The sequence below is a fragment of the Triturus cristatus genome, chromosome 3_2 (genome assembly GCF_964204655.1).
Source record: "Triturus cristatus chromosome 3_2, aTriCri1.1, whole genome shotgun sequence".
NCBI lineage: Eukaryota > Metazoa > Chordata > Amphibia > Caudata > Salamandridae > Triturus > Triturus cristatus.
The window spans coordinates 824,541,241-824,562,026 of NC_140584.1; the positions used below are offsets into that span (position 1 = coordinate 824,541,241).

General features: G+C 48.1%; 1 protein-coding gene across 3 annotated transcripts in view; it reads right to left on the minus strand.

Annotated features, from left to right (window-relative positions):
• Positions 1-20,786, minus strand: part of LOC146858231 (aldehyde oxidase-like) — a 623,555-nt gene that overhangs the window by 28,348 nt on the left and 574,421 nt on the right. For all 3 annotated transcript variants that reach the window (XM_085649038.1, XM_085649037.1, XM_085649036.1), the window contains one exon: positions 2,463-2,577. In XM_085649038.1, the coding sequence (XP_085505164.1) occupies positions 2,463-2,577 (115 nt within the window). The remainder of the gene's footprint in view (positions 1-2,462; positions 2,578-20,786) is intronic.

Here is a 20,786-nt window from a genome sequence, read left to right on the forward strand (position 1 = left end):
GAATAACCATCCAATTATACAACCTCAAAAATCAGGATTCCTTGTAATAAGGTTCATGAAGTAAACAGGTCAAAAGTACCTTAGCGCATATGATGAAAATGCAACGAAAGGGGGATTGCCCAGTCCAGTCCGCTCCGGGCAGTGACGGGCAAGGACGGGCCCGCCCTTTGCCCGGGCTTTGCCCGGGCGCTGCCCGCGCGCGTCCCGCGCTGCGGGGCGCTCAGATGGTTTAAGTGCAGCCCGGGCGCTGCCTGATGATGTCAGCGGCAGGCGCCCGGAGCTAGGAGCACTGGGAGTTGGAGTCTGAAGGGCCGTTCCCCTCACGGCGGTAAAATAGGCAGAGATCCTGGTCTGTTGCCTCCCCACGGCAGGCCGTTCCCCTCACGGCGATCTTGCTGCTGGATATACAACACCAGGGCTTAGGAGCGCGTCCCGCGCTGCGGGGCGCTCAGATGGTTTAAGTGCAGCCCGGGCGCTGCCTGATGATGTCAGCGGCAGGCGCCCGGAGCTAGGAGCACTGGGAGTTGGAGTCTGGAGGGCCGTTCCCCTCACGGCGGTAAAATAGGCAGAGATCCTGGTCTGTTGGCTCCCCACGGCAGGCCGTTCCCCTCACGGCGATCTTGCTGCTGGATATACAACACCAGGGCTTAGGAGCGCGTCCCGCGCTGCGGGGCGCTCAGATGGTTTAAGTGCAGCCCGGGCGCTGCCTGATGATGTCAGCAGCAGGCGCCCGGAGCTAGGAGCACTGGGAGTTGGAGTCTGAAGGGCCGTTCCCCTCACGGCGGTAAAATAGGCAGAGATCCTGGTCTGTTGGCTCCCCACGGCAGGCCGTTCCCCTCACGGCGATCTTGCTGCTGGATATACAACACCAGGGCTTAGGAGCGCGTCCCGCGCTGCGGGGCGCTCAGATGGTTTAAGTGCAGCCCGGGCGCTGCCTGATGATGTCAGCGGCAGGCGCCCGGAGCTAGGAGCACTGGGAGTTGGAGTCTGAAGGGCCGTTCCCCTCACGGCGGTAAAATAGGCAGAGATCCTGGTCTGTTGGCTCCCCACGGCAGGCCATTCCCCTCACAGCGATCTTGCTGCTGGATATACAACACCAAGCATTTCCAGAATCCGGCATTTTCCTGTTCTGGCATAAAATAAGTTATAAAGGACATTGCTAAAATGATGGTCTTGTACTGAAACATTTGATGTTTAAGAAGCGTGGTGAGAGGTCCAACAAACCATTCTGCCCTTATTTTTCATTGGAGGCTCCTCCACTGGAGCGGATTTGTCGCAGGGAGTGATCCCCTAAGATATCCACTAGATTGGCTGAGTACCCCGTCTAATCTCTCAACCACAGAGCCCTTAGAGACGCTAAAGAACTAAGATAATTTCATTATTATTTGCCATCAGTGTTTAATTTGAGCTGGTGGTTGCAGGTGGGACACAACAACACTCATTTTAGGAGACCGGTACTTATTTTTCATCATCAGACTTTAACCCAGAACAAAAGAGAGAGAGCGAAAGAGAGAGATAGGCAGGAAAGGGGGAAAGGAGGAGGAGAAAGATGGGAAATCTGTGACAAAGAGAGAAAGGAGGGATGAAAAAGAGCTTTCAACAGCGAGATAAATAGGTAGGGGGTGTCTTGAGGTGGATTAACAAAGGATGAGGTGGAATCCATGCTATTCAACACTTCAACATTCAATAGCACCAGCATCGGATTTCTAAGAAAAACATTTGGTCCCGGACGTATTCTTTTACAGATCACTCACTGGTTTTTAATAACACGCCATGCCACGGGATAGACTCGACCCAGCCCCAACCAAGCATAGACAGAACATGAAAAAGGGGTGGAAGAAGTGAGCATTTACTCACTGAAGAAGCTCTGCAAGACTTACAGATGTTCTCTGTATCTCCAGGGCTTGTAAGTGAACAGTAAGGAGGTTAGGAGCTTGAAAAAACAGCATCTCCACGTGGTATGGAATGGCACCTCAGCAATGTGGGTTACCACCAGTTTACATGGAGAAATACATGGCCAAGAGGGAGAATCTGAACAAAACTGGAATTGAACGATCCATGTGAACCCTAGAATGGAGAGTAAAGCTCCGGATGCCCCTGAGGTACCCTAAAGCAATATCAACTTACTGATATTTCATACATTATCCACAGATACTGTCCATCAGTAACGTAAGAGGCCTGGATACTCTCTCGGGTTATCAGTGCGCTATACAAATCAATATAACATAACATTTGGTAGTCTAGAATCAGAAGAACCGGGGTGAGGAGAAGCTATGAAGCACCATGTTAGGGAGGGAGGACCAGTGATCACTGAGCCTTGATGGGCAAAGGAGGCAGTCTCATCACAGGCAGTGTGCCAGTGGAAATATTTCAATAGTCATAGTGTGCTTATAATGTCTTCAGCTGCACTGTCAGCTCTCTTTTTTAAGTAGAGATAAAAAGTCATTTTAAGTAATATTTACCTTGTGATCTCCGGTCAGACAGTCAATTTCGACCTCAGAACAAGCCACTCCAAAGACATAATACTCGCTCATGTGACCTTGCTTTTTCTCCCAGTCCATCTCTCTGCCATACCCTCTGGAAGGAAGAAACGGTAGTAACTGAATAAGCAAGAGCACTACCCTAGTTTCAGTACAGTGTCTCTTACAGAGTCCTCTGTTTAAATGTCAGCAACTGCATCTCCAGACGAAAATCAAGCTGGCACTTTACAAACTTAGTAGGTGAACAAGATGAGAAGTGAACTGGTGCAAAATAAAAAGCTAAATGTTTTGAGGTGTACTTTGGATCTCAGTCAAGAGCAGACAATACTGTTAAGTAAAACACGGTTACTAGTTGCTTATATATTTGAAATGTGAGTTTGCAAATCATTTATTTCTATTAGTCGTTTTGCTACCTGTAGTATCTGGGCTGGTAATTATGTGACAGAAACAGGGACGAGGAGAAAGTTCCTTACTTGTAATAATGGTTCTCCAGCAGTAGCATCTGATTTGGATGGTGGTAATATGCTGACCTTATATTACATTTTACTGCATGATACCAAAGCAGAAGAGAGCTGCAGTTGTGGCAACTCCCTCTAGGGACAAGCTGTAGTGTAAATCTTCAGACAGACCAGTTTTCAGTAAGAAACACTGTCTGGATTCCAATGATATGCTATTAGATTTTATGTAGAAACACCTTGGGAATCTCATAATCTTGTAAAACTGTTTCGAAAAGGAAATCGAATCATTCAGAAGGACTTGAAGAAAGTAAGGCTTTACAAATTTACTTAAAAGAGGCAAAGTAAAGTCTCCCTTGAGAAGTATCAGAAGTGTGGCTTCAGCGTAAAAACACTGTAAGATCATTTCAGTTGATCTTCTATGTGGAGGAACAAATGGATTCGTACAACGGCAGTGGGGAATCTTGTGGAGAATCTGACTAAAAAAAGATTCGGGAATTCCCATGAATGCGAAGAGCCTTGGGTAAAGAGAGAAGAGACTTCACCCTTTCTAAAACATCTGATTCCTACTTCCGCTTTTTCTTCATGAATAGTTTATTGTAGACCCACTAGAACATTGTTGAGTCACGTTGCTTGGGGTCAAATCTCCAGAAAGATCATAACGTTCAATAGTCCACAAGAGTGGAATTAGCGGGACTTGGACACACCATTGATATATTTATGCACAATCCTGATTCCAATGTTTAGGACTCCATTACAGTCAGACATTATGATTGGCACAAATCTCACCAATGGGTCTCCACGGTGTAACACTTGCACCAATATGGATACTCTGAGAGGTCAGCACAATACTAAGAGGAGGGTGTCAAGGAAGTCCATATCAGCTCTTTCTCTCGCAGCCAGAGTCAAGAGAAGTGAGACGTTTGGCATGAGTACCTCACAGCACTGGAACTTTTAAGAATGAAATTCAGTCAAGGCAGTAGCATGGTCGATGTGCTCTCAGAGGTGCTGGCACAGTTATGCCTGGATGTACTCTTCTGGTTTTCTGCATATGTAGAAAGTAAAAAGTTGACTATGCTGTTTGATGAATTTTGTCTTCTTCTTGAGAATGAGTACCTTAAGAATTGTATGCAGAGAAAGTCAACTGGAAAAGCTGTGTGGGTTTCTTAATCTTTTAAACCCTTTGTACAAGAGTTTTAAAATGTAGGCCTTTGAAAGGTCTCTGTAACATCCGCACTGCCACTGCATCCTGAGCTATCCCAAAGGCCAAACATTACATGCACTCTTCTAGGGATAGTGACAGAGGAAGCCAATTGACCTTCACTTTATGACTTCTACTGTTGCACCCACCATGTGTTTATATGTTTCCATCCCTCCTGATGCCATGCTTCGCCTAGAGGCAGCAGGATGGCAAGCATCTTAAGATGCTGAGAGGTGATTGTGGGTCTTAAATCATCAATCATTGCCTTTCTCAAAGACCGTCCTCTTCTTTCCACTGGATCTCTTTTTTTTTTTATAAACAAAATGAAAATCTTTATTGTTTCAGTTAATAAAAACCATACAATATCGAAAATACTTATATTCTCTGTATCTTAAAAAAAAATGTTTGCAAAAGTTTTCATAATAGAATTATATAACAGTGATTTCATATGAAAGTATACAGCGTTGCTGACTTTCTAACTAAAAACAATACATAAAATCCTTTTAAAACCTATCTAACCTAGTAAAACCGAAATACATATACCAATTTATAATTGCCAGGAAGATGTGCTTCCGTTGCTACTTATTTCAGTCCCAATATTAGAGTCAATAATGTGATCCCTTCTACCGCTTCATATTTGTTCTTTGCTAATGGACTTCTCGTTTTTTAATTTTTTTTATTTTAATACTTGCAAAACACTACCCAAACAATGGCATGGTGATTTTATTATCCATTTTCATTATTATCTGTTCGTATCGTATCAGAAATGTCATCACCTTACAATTTAAATGGGGATCCATTGCGTCCAAACCCTTGATTATTGCAGTTCTACAAGGCCTAATACCTGTAATGTAATGTAAATATGCATTTATAAAGCGCAAACTGTCACTCCACAAGGAGCCTCCTGGTGCTAAGGAATCGAAGTAAGGAAGGAAGGAAAGGAATTTTGTGTTGGATGAAATTAGATTAACGCAAAACAGTGGCCATCTGGGATATTATATATCCAAGTTTTGAATGCCTTCCTGAAGAGAGATTCAGATTCCTGAAGTCTTAGGCTGAATGGAAGTGCATTCCAGGCTTTAGACCCCAGGTAAGCGACAGTTTTGCCTCCCTTTGTGGTAAGTTTGAAATTAGGTCGTTTTAGGAGATTGGCTGAGGAAGATCTGAGAGTCCTGATGGTGGTGTAAGGGGAGAAGCGTGCTGAAAGGTACTTGGGTCCTGACCTGCACATGGCTTTATGGGTAATCAAGAGAATCTTAAAGAGGATTCTCTTGTGGATTGGAAGCCAATGCAGGGTTTTGAGCGCCGTGGAGGCAGATGCTCTGCGTGGGAGCCTCAAAACAAGACGAGCTGTCGCATTTTGGACCACTTGCAATCTTTTTATTGTAGATTTATTGGTACCTGCTAAAAGGCTATTGCAATAATCCAAGCGCGAGAGAATCAGGGCAACTACTACTGACTTCTTCGCTGCCAATGGAATGAGATCCAAAAACTTCTTAAGTGATCTCATTAAGCTGAAGCAGGTTGATGCATGAGGGAGAAAAGATAGAGCGGAGTCGAATTTGACCCCTAGATTTCCTGCTACTTTAACCATGTCCGGGGGGGGGGGGGGGGGGGGGTGGTACCTTTTGGCCACCAACTATCCGGGATGAAGGTACCATTAGTTCCAATGGGTAGAATTTCCATTTTGTCGGTGTTACATTGTAAATGATTGTTCCTCATCCATTGTATGACATGTGAGAAACACGTTTTGAAGTTCACTTCGGCATCTGTATTATTCTTGTCCAGGGAGATGATCATTTGGGTGTCGTCAGCATAGGATGTTACTTCGATTCCGAAGGAGTTTATAAGGAAGATAAGAGGGGCCATATAAATGTTAAACAACAGAGGGCTTAAGGAGGAGCCCTGAGGGACACCTGTTGTTGTGTTTTTCTCCGTTGAAAGAAAGGGGCCTAGGGAGACAGTTTGTCTACAGTTGGTTAAGAAAGATTTAATCCACGCAAGAGCGGTACCTGTAATGCCGCCGCGTTCGAGTCTCGTGAGAAGGATGTCATGTGAGATAGTATTGAACGCGGCAGATAGATCCAGTAAGATCAGGACTGCTTTCTTTCCCTTGTCCTCAATGGTTTTTAGCACCTCCGTGACCTCTAGGAGGGCAGACTCCGTTGAGTGTCTAGGACGGAAGCCAGATTGTTGAGGATGGAGAGTGTTATTAGATTCGATGAACCTTGAGAGTTCTTTGTGCACGAACTTCTCCGTGATTTTGCCCAGAGCCGGGAGCAGTGAAATGGGCCGTAGTTTGGAGAGGACCGAGGAGTCCACATTTTGCTTTTTTTTAAGGGGTTTGACCAGGGCGAGTTTCCAATCGTCTGGAACAGTTCCTGTACTTAATGAGGAGTTGACAATTTGATTTATGACCGGGTTGATTATGTCAATAAGTTTGTGTAGCATCATGGGGGGGCAGGCATCTAATGGAGATACTGATTTACAGGTCATTATGGCCTTGAAGGTTGATTCCAATGATACCGGTTTAAAGGTCGTAATACCAAAGATAGTCTGACCCGGGTTTGAGTCTCTAGCCTCTTTGTTAGTAGGGGTAGAGGGAAAGTTCTTTTTAATTTTGAGAATCTTGTCTTCAAAGTAGTTGGAGATGTCGTTGCACAGGGTTTGTGAGGGTGGTAGCTCTTTCTGTACTCCTTTTGGATTGGTGAAGGATGTTATAATTTTAAAAATAGATTTTTGGTCAAGTTTTGACTCCATTATAGCCTTGGAGTAGTAGACTTTTTTAGCGATTTTGATATGGTCATGATAACGTTTTCTGTTTGCTTTGTAGGCTAATCTATCGTCGGTGTTATAGGACTTCCTCCATTTACGTTCTTGTTGCTTACATTGATGCTGTTTTATTGCTAACTCGGGAGTAAACCAGGATGCCTTCTGAGTTTTAGGTTTCATCTTTTTCTTTTTGTCATGATTCTCTAGAGGCGCTAGGTCATTGCATATGGTTGAGAGCCAAGTATGGAGACAGCGCGAGTCTTGGTCTGGATTACCTGTAAGAACTGGTCTGCATGCCTGTGCGTGGGGCATAAGTTTAGGATTATTCATAAGTTTAGTCCATTGCCGTCTGGGGTTAGAGTCAGGGGAAGGGAGATCTGGGCGCCCTATTAGCGAATACTCGATGGTGAGTGGAATCATACAATGATCTGTCCAGATTAGCAGGATGGGGGGGTTTACCCTAAGTGCAGTAAAGTTGGAACAGATCCCATCTAGGGTATGGCCAGCCAGGTGGGTGGGGTGCTCAACCAGTTGTTTTAGAGTAAGGAGTTCTATAATTTGAAGGAAGTTGTCCGTTACTGGAGAGCCTTTAGATTCCAAATGGAGATTGAAATCACCAAGCATTGTAAAATTGGCGTATTTAAGAAGTGGCTGGCTTAAGGAGTCTCCTAGTGAGTCTATGAAAGTGGCACTTGGCCCTGGTGGTCGGTAGATTAGGACTCCTGAAAATGACAATGAGGCATCAAGGGAAATACAGAAGCCTAGGCTTTCCGCGCCTTTAAAGGAGTCCAGATCCAGAGTGGAGCAAGAAAGTGAATCACGAATAATGATGGCCAGGCCACCCCCTCTGCCATCCGATCTGTCCTTCCTATAAATATCATAGTTAGGAGGGAGTGCAGTGGCTATGTCCGGATTGCACCACTCTTTTAACCATGATTCCGTAATGAATAAAAAATCCAGTTGCATATCAAGTATTAGGTCCCTAATATCTTGACAGTGTTTACTGAGTGATCTCACATTAATTAGTCCTCCTTGCAACTTGGCTTTGCGAGTTAAGGTGGGTAGGCTTATCTTATTTATCACTGTGGTGGGGCGAGAGAGAAACGCATATCTACACTTATAGCATGAGCAAGCTCCCCATAATTTTTCCGGGGCAACTTGACACTTGCAGTGTCTCTTGTAGTTAAGTGACCTTAATTCCTCTGGACTGTATTTCCATTTTGGAAGTGTTCGGTCAGCATTCCCTGCCCTAGGCACGTCATTAAATGCCTTTTTCAAAAACCACATCCGAGTCGACCTTAAGCCAGGACATATACACATAAGATGAATGAGGTCTTGCTTCTCAGAGCCACATAGTGTGCATGATGTAGGCCCATTGTGTCTCCATTTGGGCTGAACTTGGTAGTAACCCAAACTTGGTGGCCATGAGACTCCGTTTTAGGTAGTATGAATATGTTGTACTCCGATATTCTGCTGGACGTAATTTTGTATAGGACTGTATTACCATCCAGGCATGAGACCTCTTTGCAAATTTATTTTTATCCTCTATTAATGCGTGTAGTTTCGCCATTTTGTTTACCACTTTACGAAAAACGGGAAAAGAGGGGGCTGTGCCCAGAGTTCTTTAGACTTTGCTACTTCCATGGCCAATTTCAAAAACTTGCCATAAGTGGAGTGCTGATCTTCTTCCTGAGCTCGCCACAAGGCATCGTGTAAGACGATGGCTTGACTCAACCACATTTTATACCAGCTTTTGCCATATGCATAGATTCTCCCAATCCCTTGATGAATAAGGCCAAATTCCAACCTCATCTGTGCTGGTGACACGTTCTGTGGTAACTTAAAAACCCTTTTGTGTGCTCTCTCTTGAATCTTATCCAACAGTTCAGCATCTGTTCCGTTTAGAACGATGCTTGCGTACTCCACTGTCGGCATCAATTTACCAGCCATTACATCTAACAGAGGCTTTAAAGATGGACACTTTAGCTTTTTTGAGAGAGCACAAAATGTGTATATTAGACCATTACCTTTTGTTTCCAAATATTGTTTATGTTTTTGTAAATTTAAACGATCATCAATGTACTGCCCTAGATATTTGTAGTTATTAACTACCCCTAATGTTATTTCTCCCAGCCTGACAGGGAATTTGTGTCCTGCCCGCTTTGCACCAGTCATCGTTTTTGTTTTCTTTATGTTGATTTCCAAAGCATTGATCTTTGCAAATGTAGCTAGCTCGTTTAATGATCTTTGTAAGCCCACTCGTGTCAGACTGAGTAGAACTATATCATCCGCATAACAAAGATGTGTTATCGGCAATGGACCCAGACGAGGTGGACGAGAATTTGTCTCGTTTTATTTTATAGAGAGATCTGCCATAAAAAGATTAAATAAATGGGGGGCTAGTACGCAGCCTTGCTTTAGCCCTATTGCCGTGTGGATTGCACTTGAAATTCTTGTACCATTTGCAATTTTTATTCGTATCCAAGTTCCAGTGAATAATGGCACGCAATAGTAATTCTGGGAGACCCATTTTCTTCAATTTACACCACAATAGATCTCGATCTATGCTGTCGAAAGCTGCTTTAAAATCAATAAAATAGAGCTGTAATTTTAAATTCAAACGTTTACACCTTTCTGCAATTGCAAAATCCGGTTTGGTTCATAGGAATCAACTTATTTTTAGTAGACTATTCTACTAGGTCCTCCAAGATTAATGAAGCGTAATACTTCGCTTCCACATCCATTAGAGCTATGAGCCTATAATTTGCAGGATCTGATCTGTCTCCGCCCTTAAATATTGGGTAGATTATTGCACCTTTCCAACTCGTCGGCAGATTATTCAATAATTTTGCCTCCATAAATAGTCTTGACAACGCAATCGCCCAGTAATCATAGTCACTTTAAAAAATGGCCTGCGGTATTCTATTAGGCCCCGGGGCCCCATCCCTTCGACCTGATTTTATTATTTTCATTATCCTATCAGCTACCTGGCAACCTGGTGTTATTTGGCAATCCCTAATTTTAAACTGATCCTTAGATGTATCTGGCGACTTAGATTCCAAAGCCAATATAACTATTTTTATTTTCACCACCTGTATCTTTCTTAAAAATGCTACTGAAGTAGTTTACCCAGTCCGACTCCATCACACATGCGCTATTTATAGTTTGGGAGGGTCCGGTTATTCCATTTATTATTTTCCAAAATGTTTGATTGTCAGATTGTTTGGCGCAGAAAAGAAACTTTGTCCAGAACTGCTTCTAGTTCGATTTTTGATCCTTCCAAATTTGTTTTTGATATATTCTTTTAATACTTTTTATATTATTCTAGGAAGCCACATCATTATTTATTTTATGCTATTCTTTCTGACCGCACTTCCTAAATTCTTTCCTTAATGTTAGTGCTTTGTTTGACAGATTTGCGGACTCCTTGCTTTTTTTCTGTTTTACATGCGCCTGTTTAGGTGCGAGCCTCATAAACTTTGTAGTGAAAGTTGCCCAGTTTTCTACTTGCTTGTTTTTCTGTAGCTATGTTGGATTCTAATAGCTCCTTTGCTAACTTCGATATCTCTAATAGATTACCAGCCGAGCATCTTATTCGCTTCAAATTAGTTGTAGATAGATTACCTATCCTTGTGGGGGCTCCCTGATGCTTATTGTTTTTAGTTAGAAAGTCAGCAACGCTGTATACTTTCATATGAAATCACTTTTATATAATTCTATTATGAAATCTTTTGCAAAAACAAATGTTTTTAAGAGACAGAGAATATAAGTATTTTCGATATTGTATGGTTTTTATTAACTGAAACAATAAAGATTTTCATTTCATTTCCACTGGATCTCCTTTTTAGTAGACTATTCTGCAGCAGGATCTGAGATCTCTTGTCCAGAAATGCACTATTAAGGCAGGGCCATGTGGGTAACACGAGAAGAATTTCTATTGCAGGTATTTCTTGGTGCTTAAGAATAGTGGGGGCTTACACTCCACCTGGGATCCGTGACTCCTGAACTGATTAATGGAAAGGAAAAGTGCAGAAAGGTCTCCTTAGCATTGATACTACAAATCTTGAACCTAGAAGCCTCAATGTTGCCTCAATGTTGTCCCTCGATCTTCAGGGTGCCTACTTCCACTTCTCCCAAAGAAAAGTTCTAGCAAGTTCCTTAGTCTCGTGGTGGCTGCAGTGCACTAGCACTTTCTGTCCTGCTGTTGAGACTTACATCTGCTTTAAGAGTGGTCACAAAGGTTATTGCTGTCAAGGCAGCATACTTCAGAGGGAGGGGGATCTCTGTATCCCTTTACTCTGGTGAATGGATAGTGAAGGCAAAAACTCAGTAAGGGCATTGCATCTCTAAGACACTTACAACCTACGGCATGATCTGAATTTCTCACTGAACTTTGTCAAATTCCCTTTGATACAATCTGAAAGTCTTTAATAGAGAACTGTTCTATACAGTGTAATCAGATGACCAAGAGCAGAACATCTTGTCACTGATCCAGCCATTGATTCTTTCATATCGATGACTTTGTGGTCCCTCTTCACATCTTGCATATTACAAGTACCACAGGCAATGTTGCAAATGAGACCCCCTTTTTTTTTTTTAAAACAAACTTTATTGGGATTTTCATGTGGAGGTACATCGCAATACACATCACATTGAACAATTTGATTATTCAGAAAGTACAGGCTACAATTCGGGCATTGTGCGCCATCTGTACCCATTATAGTGTTGTCCACAATACATTCCAAAATGTCCCAAGACAGCTGGGGAAGCCACCAGGCCATCCCAGTGTTGTGCATTACATTCCTAGCCTACAAACTATTGTATTCAAGGGGAGCTGTGTCCGCTCAACTGTCCCACAACCCCCCAAACCCTCCCGGAACCCACCCTCCGTACCCAACCAAGCCACGAAGAAAACAATCTTAGTCTGGGGGACTCAGAGCATACCCCTGGGGGGGGGGGGAAGAAGGGCGGGCCGAAGAAGAGACCAACCCCACCCCAAGCCCACGGAAGGGGAGGAAGGAGGCCGGACCATGCAGCATGAGAGGGGGACCAAATGGATAAACAAGATCCCCACCATGAAGTGTGGGGGGGGGCCAAGCCCCCCCCCCCGGCGGCAACCATCCCCCGACAGGAAGCGGACACATCCACACGAAACACCCCACTTCCCAGAACCAAGAGTCATACACACCCTCTCAGCCATAACGACCCACCTCCATCAGCAGGAACTACTGCTTATATGGGGGAACTCCGGGGGGTAGTCACCACAGCCCCCCCCTCCCCCTCCCCCATCTCGCTCTTGAATAGTTCAGCCAGATGCGCCCATTTCAGGGAGATAGGACGCTTGCGCAGCCCCCGACTCTCCTCACGGTACAGCGCCTCTCGCTCCGCTACCGCCCAACGTAACACCTCCTCTCCCCAAGCCTCTACACGTGGTGGCGTGCGGGACTTCCACCGCTGTGTTATCAGGCGCTTTGCCAGCATTAATGCCAGGTTGGCGAAACGGCGCAGCAGTTTTGCTTTCAAGGGGAGCGGTAAAAGGCCAAATAAACAAGCCTCTGCAGTGTCCCAGGAGGGGCGTTCAGCAATCGTGCTTAGGACGTGCGTTAGCCTACCACAGTATCCCCGCAGCGTCGGGCAAAGCCACAGCATGTGTACCAGATCGGTGTCCGGTGCCAGGCAGCGGGGGCAGGTTGCAGCCGCCGCGTTGTACATCCTACTCAGTGTATGGGAGGTAAGGTACACCCTGTGGAGGACAAATAATTGAATAGTTTTCAATCTGCAGTTGCGGGACACTTTTTTAGGATACTCCAAGATATAAGCCCACTCCTTATCACTAAATGCCCGGGACAAATCTGTCTCCCACCGTGTCCGGAGAGCGACCACAGAGACCTGAGTGTGCTCCCGGAGGCCACAGTGAAGCCAACGAACCAGAAATCGTCCATGACCCATTATGTGGAGGGATCGCAAAAGGTGGAATGTGGAGGGTTCCGCCGGTGTCGCCTGCCAGTACGTCCGAATATATCGAGAGATCGCAGCGTGGAGCAGAAACTGGGTGTCGGGTACCCTGTTAACCCTCACAAAATCTTCGTGGGACATCAAGTTGCCCTCTTGGAAAAAGGCCCCTATAGTTTCCACCCCCTGTTGTGTCCATGGCCGTACTTGTCCAGCGCGCAAAACTCCCCGCCTCGTAGGGAGGCCGCACAGCGGCATGTTTGGTGAGTACGGATTTTGGATTTTGGCGTATTTACATGCCCGTGTCCAGTAATGGAGCGCTATCCTCAGCATGGCCGGTGGGTCCAGTGGCTTAGGGGTGCCGGGGCACAACAGCGCTTGAAAAAGCCCCTCGTGCCAATTGGGTCGGGGTATAGCCAATTTCAAACAGGTTTTTACCGGCCGCCAGATCCGTTCGGTAGCCGCATTTTTGCTAACGCAAGCCTATGTCTCCCCGTACCCCAGATCAGCTAAATCAGCAGTGTATCCAGCTCACGAAAGATCCAAGCGGGGTATGCCACCGGGATAACGAAATAATAAAGCAGGTGAGGCAACATCACTATCTTGGATATCGTTACCCGCCCTGCTGTGGTGAGGGGCAATGTGTTACAAAATGCAATTTGGGAGCGTATGGAAGAGATGGTGCGCACCAGATTGCCTGCAATGACATCCGGCACGGATCGAAATATATTAATCCCCAAGTACCTAAAGGTGACCGGCGCCACCCTGAAGTACAAGGGCCCGAAATGGATCTCCGGCGCCACAAACATGCCACTGAAAGAATAGGCTACGGACTTGGAAGCATTGAGGCATAACCCGGAGATCTCTCCGAAGCGGAGAAAAAGATCCGCCACCTCCCCCATGTCGGGCTGGAGATGACGAAAGTACAACAGCATATCGTCTGCGTAAAGCGAGACTGAATGCAAGACTCCCTCCATCAGGATGCCATGGGGAACCATGGCTCGCCTGAGAGTTTGGGCTAACGGTTCAAGTGCCAAGACGAACAATATAGGCGATAGTGGGCACCCCTGGCGTGTACCCCGGAAGATGGGGTAGGCTGAGGAGATGATCGAGCCTGTTTTCGCCCTGGCTGTGGGGGCGGTGTAGAGCAGCTGGATCCAGGCACATAGCTCTGGGGGAGCACCCATTTTCTTCAATACCTCCAACATATAAGACCAGCTGAGCGTATCGAAGGCCTGCGAAATATCCAGGGATAAACACACCGCGCCCGCCAGGCGGGGGCCCGAGGCGTGCAAGATGGCATGAAAATGCCTGAGATTCAGCGAGGTACTCCATCGTGGGACAAAACCACATTGGTCCGTGTGGATCAGTCGCGGAAGGAATGGGAGTAGGCGGTTAGCAAGGAGTTTACTAAGAATTTTATATACTGTGTTGAGGAGCGATAGGGGCCTATATGATGACATATCTAAGGGATCCTTCTCCGGTTTGAGGAGGGAAGTGACGATCGCCTCCCGAGTGGTAGGGGGCAGCCTCCCTTCCGCGAGTGATGACATATAGAGTTGGTGTAGTTTCGGGATCAATAGGGAAGAGAAGGTGGAGTAAAATTCAACGGGCAACCCATCAAAGCCAGGTGTCTTACCCAGGGCTAACGACTTGAGAGCCACTCTAATCTCAGCCGGAGTAATTGGCGCTTTTAAGTCGTGGATCTCCGCCGCAGAGAACACCGGCAAGTCCGCCTGCGACAGAAACTCAGTTACAACATCTGTGTCTGGCGTTGGGATCGTCCCATAGAGTGTCTCATAATGGGTCCGGAATGCCGAGTTTACTCCCAGTTGGGTTTGGACTTGCCCATGTCGTCCGGTGTTAATGGCCAGGATAGGAGTCGGACAGGTCGGAGGGGCAATTAGTCGCGCCAATAATGGGCCCGCCCTATCAGCCTCCGAGTGTGTGCACTGAGTGTACGCCCTGTAATCCAATAAACGAAGCCGCTCTAGAGCTTCCGCATATTTCACTCTGGCTTCCTGTAAGGAAGCCTCAGCCTGTGCGTCACGCTGGGCCTCTACTTCCTGCTCCTGGAACGCAGCCTCCAATTGGGACAAGTCCCGAATCACCTCCCTGCGGGCCCCCACTAGGGATCCTAGGGACACCCCCCGCATAGACACCTTAAAGGCTTCCCATTCTAGGGAGCGTGTTGAAGCGGTACCTTCGTTAACAGTAAAATATGTGGTGATCGCCCTTTGCAAGGTGTCACGGAAGACCTGGTCCTCCAACTGAAGGGGCTGCAGCCTCCAAGTCGGTATCGGCACTGGGGAACGGCCCCACCCAAGACCCAATTCGATGGGGTTGTGATCAGATAGAGTTTTTCCAAAATAATTACAGTGGGAAACCGCCGATGTCAATGACGGTGAGCCCAAAAAGTAATCCAGGCGCGTGTGCAACTGATGAGGAAAAGAGTAAAAGGAATACTCCTTAGGCGGCGGGTGTTGCAGTCTCCAAAGATCCAGCAGATTCCAACCCCGTGCCCATTGACCCAGGGCCGCAGTTCGGGCCCGCACAGCAGTACCAGCCAAGGGGGGGTGAGATCGATCCAGCTCCAGATCAAAGACAGCATTCAGATCACCCCCAAGCAACCATGGGCAATCACTCCAGTCTGACAAGGCTACGGAGACCCGGGAAAGGAATTCTGCATGATCCACATTAGGGGCGTACAAGGAGCCCAGCACCACAGGCGAGCAATCCAGTAGACCCCGCAACAACACATATCTACCCTGATCGTCAACCCGGCTTTCTACTGAGGAAAAGGGAACCCCTGCGCGGATCCACACCGCAGCACCTCTAGAGAAGGCGGAGTAGGAAGTGGCATAGAATTGTCCCCTCCAGCGTTTTTGCAGTTTCAGGGATTCAGTGTGTATCAGGTGGGTTTCTTGTAAACATACTATCTGAGCCTTGCGCCGGTGCAACTGGGCTACTATTCTGTGGCGCTTTTGAATGGAACCCATACCCCGCACATTCCAGGATATCAAAACATATGACTTAGGGACTGTCATCGTGACAGGAGACAACCCCTCCCCCCCTCAGCCTCCCTCCACTTCCCATCCCACCCCCATCCCCCCGCCCCCTCCCCCATCCCATGTGGCAACCCTGTAAACAAAAACATTGTTATCCAATACTGGGTCCAACGCCCCAACCACGTCCGACCAAACTGTAAACAGTACATAACTACAGAATCTAAACCAGTGCTATCGCTTAATGGGGGAGTTAGTTAAGAACACACTGAGTTATCAGTAACGTGTACAAATCGTGGAAGCGCCCAAGACAGGGCAGGCCGGGGAGCTATCTATACTTGACCGGATTACACAATATGATCCAATGCCCCACTAAGGTGGGCAAAGTGTATAGGAGATGTCATCAATGAACAGGAAAGGGGTGTACATTCCCAAGCGCACCTCTGGAGAGCAAGCTACATAATAAGAAACAAAAGCCATAAGATCCGCCCGGCAGGCTCTCCAGAGGGTCTTTGCTAAGGTGAGTAGAGTCCGAGGGGAACAACGCTACACTTCCCTCCGTGTCAGAGTCCGTGGAGTTTCCCGGGGATGGGCTGGTACTGATCGCGGGTCGGGCAGAGTGAAACAAGGAGGCCGAGCACAGCACCTCACATTGGCCCTCCCGAATTTGCTGCTGCGGCGGAGCACCGGAGGACGTACTCTGTGTCAGCATAGTCTTTTTCCGCCGTCGCGGGGGTCTCTGCGACCGCGGCGCCGTAGAATCCAGCCTCCTAGCCGGGAGAACCTCCGTGAAGTTTCTGTCCAGCCAGTCCCAGGCACTGTCCGGCGTTTCGAAAAAGAGAAACCGCTGTTGGTGGACCACCTTCAATTTGGCCGGGAAAAGCAGCGCAAAGGGGAGGCCCGATGCGCGTACTCGCGCCTTCACTTCCATAAAGGAGAAGCGCTTCCGCTGCACCGCCTGTGTGTAGTCCGGGAAGATGAGGACGGTGGTGTTATCGACACGCGGCGGACCATTGTCCCGGGCAGCGCGCAGGAGGTGGTCACGATCCCTGTAATTAAGGATTCGAGCTAATAGAGGGCGGGGGTTGGCCCCCGGCGGGGGTCGCCCCGCAGGGACCCGATGCCCCCTCTCCACAGTAAAGTGAGGGGAGAGACCAGTAGGGGCCACCACCGTTTTTAGCCAGTTTTCAATATGGATCGTGGGGTTCGGGCCCTCCACACCCTCCGGATATCCCACTATCCGGAGGTTGTTGCGGCGCGCGCGTCCTTCCGCGTCGTCTGCACGCGCATGTAGTGCATCGATCTCCTGGCGCATGCGGGTGAGTTGTTCGGTGTGGGTTGCCACCTGTGACACCAGGGGCTCCACTGTTTGGTTCGTGTGCCGCACCTTGTCAGCCAGCTTCCGGTGGTCATCTTTGAGGAGATTCAGGTCGACGGATATCACTCCCAATTGGCCCTCCAGCGACGAGCGAGTGTCCCTGATCTCTTTGAGGATCATATCCAGTTTATCTGGAGGGGTAGCCGGCAGTTCCCCATTTGATGGTCGGGCTGGGCGATCGTCCGCATTGATCGGGGGACAGGACAGAGTGCCCCCACTGGGCGGGCACACAGGTGTCTTGTGCCGGACCCTACCCATAACGTTGCTCAGGCAGAAGGTGGGTAACAAGCCGGGTTGTCCGAGCGCATCCGCCCTAATGCCCGTTCCAGGAGCTATGCCCTGCGGTGAGCAGAGGGAAGGGCAACAACCAAGCCCCCAAATGCACCTCTACAGTGGCCCCCGGTTCAGCCGCCAGCCTCCCCCAGGCGGTCCGGGCAGCCTGCAGGCTCAGCCAGCTAGTATGGAGGGTGTCGTGAGGAGCGAGCTATCCAACAGGATGTGAGGTTGTCCATGGCTTCACACTTCGTCTTGGGTGTGGGGATACTCAGTGGCTCCGTTCTTCCCCAAGCAGGGTTTCCGGCCCCAAGCTCAGCCAGTCTCCTCTACCAGCAGTCCCCAAGAGTGACATGCGGCGCTACCCCCACTCCACACCTCCCGCAGCAACACCACATCCACCGCCAGGCCAGGTAGGTTGTCCGGGTGGGTGGGTACTCACAGGTTCCGGGGCCCCTCGGCAGTCGCCGTTAATGCTGGTCGTCACACATCAGATGGTGCCTCTCGAACCCCCACCACCGCTCCAGGGGGGGCACCCGCAGCCTCATCCAGCCGCGGGGACTTAACGGCGTCCGCAGGGTGCCCTCCGCCGCCGTCCCGGTACGGCTGCCACTCCGGAGTATGTCGCTGGCGCCCTCAGGCCTCCGGGCCGCCACACTCGAGCCCCGGTGCGGAGATATCACTGGCCGGGCCTCCCCAGGTCGCTAGATGTCACTGCCAGGCCGCCCCAGGTCACAATTCGTGGAGCGTGCACATAGGTGTCTTCGCCCGGGTCGGGCCCGCCAGGCCGAGTGTCGCCCCACAAGTTTTCAGGGCCACCTAGCAGGTGCAGGCAGACCGGGCACCCCGGCCGTATCGCAGTGAAGCCCCCGCATGCAGCATCCAAAGTCCGGCAGGCAGGCACCTCGTAGACCGCACACTATCTGAGCCGGCACCAGGCCGCAGACCGGGGGTTCGAGTGCCGGCCAGCGCCGCACGTCTTGGCACGTCCACCGGCCCAGACCTCACCACAGCACCGCGGCTGCAGTCCGCCGCCACCACATCAGGCCCGGAGCAACGCGCCGCCGGCAACAGTGTCACAGCCGGCGGCGGCGAGTTGTGTGTCAGCCGTCGGAACCCCGGACAGTTCCCCTCACTCCAGCGGCATCGTCCGGGAGCCGGATTTCGCCACAGCTCCTAGGAATGTATGAATTTGCAGGATTTTGAAGCCCCCGGCCCGGAGCTCGTCTTTTAGACGTCCGCCATCACCGGCTGCTAGCCACGCCCCCGCAAATGAGACCCCCTTAAGTAAAAATGGCGCACAAGTGGAGTCAGTTCAGGGGAGACCCGACTGACCTAGCTTGGGTCTTCAGACATGTAGCCTTACACCTTCAATAATGGATGTGCCGGAGACTAAACCTTCAAAAGTGTCAGCTGGCCTGATCCTCTCGGCTGCAGAATGTCTTTGTGATAAAAGTCTCTGATATGGGAGCGGAATGCACCCTGTTGATCTAGTAATCAGTGAAACTAAGCCCTGACAGGAGAAATGGCAGCATTTCAATTTGCTGTAGTAGGTTGCAATGTATCTGGCTGTGAAGTCCCTTCTGCTATAGAGCTCCACATATCGCTAAGAGCACCAGTGAATGTTGACTGTGTATGTTGTGAATGAAGTGTGCAGAAATGATGGACCTGGTGTTGAGCTTTGAAACAAAGGGCTTCCCTCAGTGGTCTTCTTTGAGGAGGAAAGACAGCAAGGGAGCCGATTACCAGAGGAGGTGCAAGAGTGGAAATTGAACCAGGATGCTCTTCTTCAGACCTGTGCTCGGTGGTGTGCTTTGGATGTAGGCTGCCCAACTTCTGGGGGCATTCCTGTACAAATATGATTTCAAAAATAACTTCGGAGATTCAAAAACATTTAAAAAATATTTTAACTTTTTTATTTGGTGCACTAGTGAGGTGACCTGACACTTGACAGCAACATCACAGAACACATCTGGTGTCCAGATTCCACTGTACACTCGCTGGGGCTGCTGGCTTCAGATGTGTATCTGCATAGTATAGAAATGCGTCCATTAAAAAGTGGTTGCTCTCTGCTGTAGTGATTAAACATGATCAATATCTGTAAAATTTGAAATTCTCTTGTTTGTCTCTATTAACTTATGAAATCCAAAATGATCAGCTCAATACATATCGCATTATACACTTCTTCAGAGGCATTAATTGAACAGAAACCTAAAAGAAAAATATATTGACCATTGGTTTGGGACATTTTGCAAACATAATTTGCATTTTAAAACATTATGATATACTGTTTCTATAACTTTTCAAGCAGATTCTGATCTGTGCCTGTGTGGTACATCGATGTATTCCCATATCTAGCGAAACTGTACTCATTGGCTAACACGTTTCAGTGAATAAGAATTAGGCAAAATGGACATGGCTGCCAGAAGAAAAAAAGGTCAAATCCAGTGCTGTTGACATCCCTAACACCCAGCTGCATTTTTAAAAAGCATCACCAGAGCGAGAAATAAACCCAAGAAAACAAACATTCAATATCGTATGACCCTCCATAAAAGGTTAGTTATGTTCCATATTTACACAAAAGGAGGGTAGCTGTTCCTTACAAGACAATGTCCGGTTGGAATGTACATGAAGCGAGGGCATCTTCCTTATTGAAAGCTGTTACCCTCACACACCCATGTGGGTGTCACGCTTCATCATCGAGCTCAGCTCCTCGTGGGGCCGACGCTGCAAAGTCCCATGGGCCAGGCAAGAGGGCTCTTTAACGGAGATCGTCTCTTTTAGCCGTGATGATGCATGCGGGTGTGTCGGGATACGCTAGTGTGTGTAGTGAACTACCTAAGGGGTACTGAAAGATGTTTTGATCAGGGGTCCCCTTGGCCATGTTATAAAGCAGGTGAGTGTGGATTGTCAGGAAAGTGTTACAAAGCATTTCAATCTCTTGTGCTTAAGTGCTTAAAAGGTTGACATGTTTCACGCTTGAGTGGTCCAGGAGGAATTTGTGACGTTTCTGCAGGACCAAATGAATCAAGTGTCCCTACACTTAGTCAGGGTGGGGTGTGTGAATCCTTAATATCTGGGTTATGTCTAATGATCCCACGGGGAAATAAAAAGGTAAATTACACCTACAGATAAGCACCCTTTTCGGATTTCACATCCCAACCCAGATGAGAAAGGACTTGTAGCACCTTCGGCCAAGGCAGAGGCCGCGCAATAACTGGTGTGAAAGCGTCCAACGCAGAAATGAGCGTGTGACCTGCCCCTCGCTCT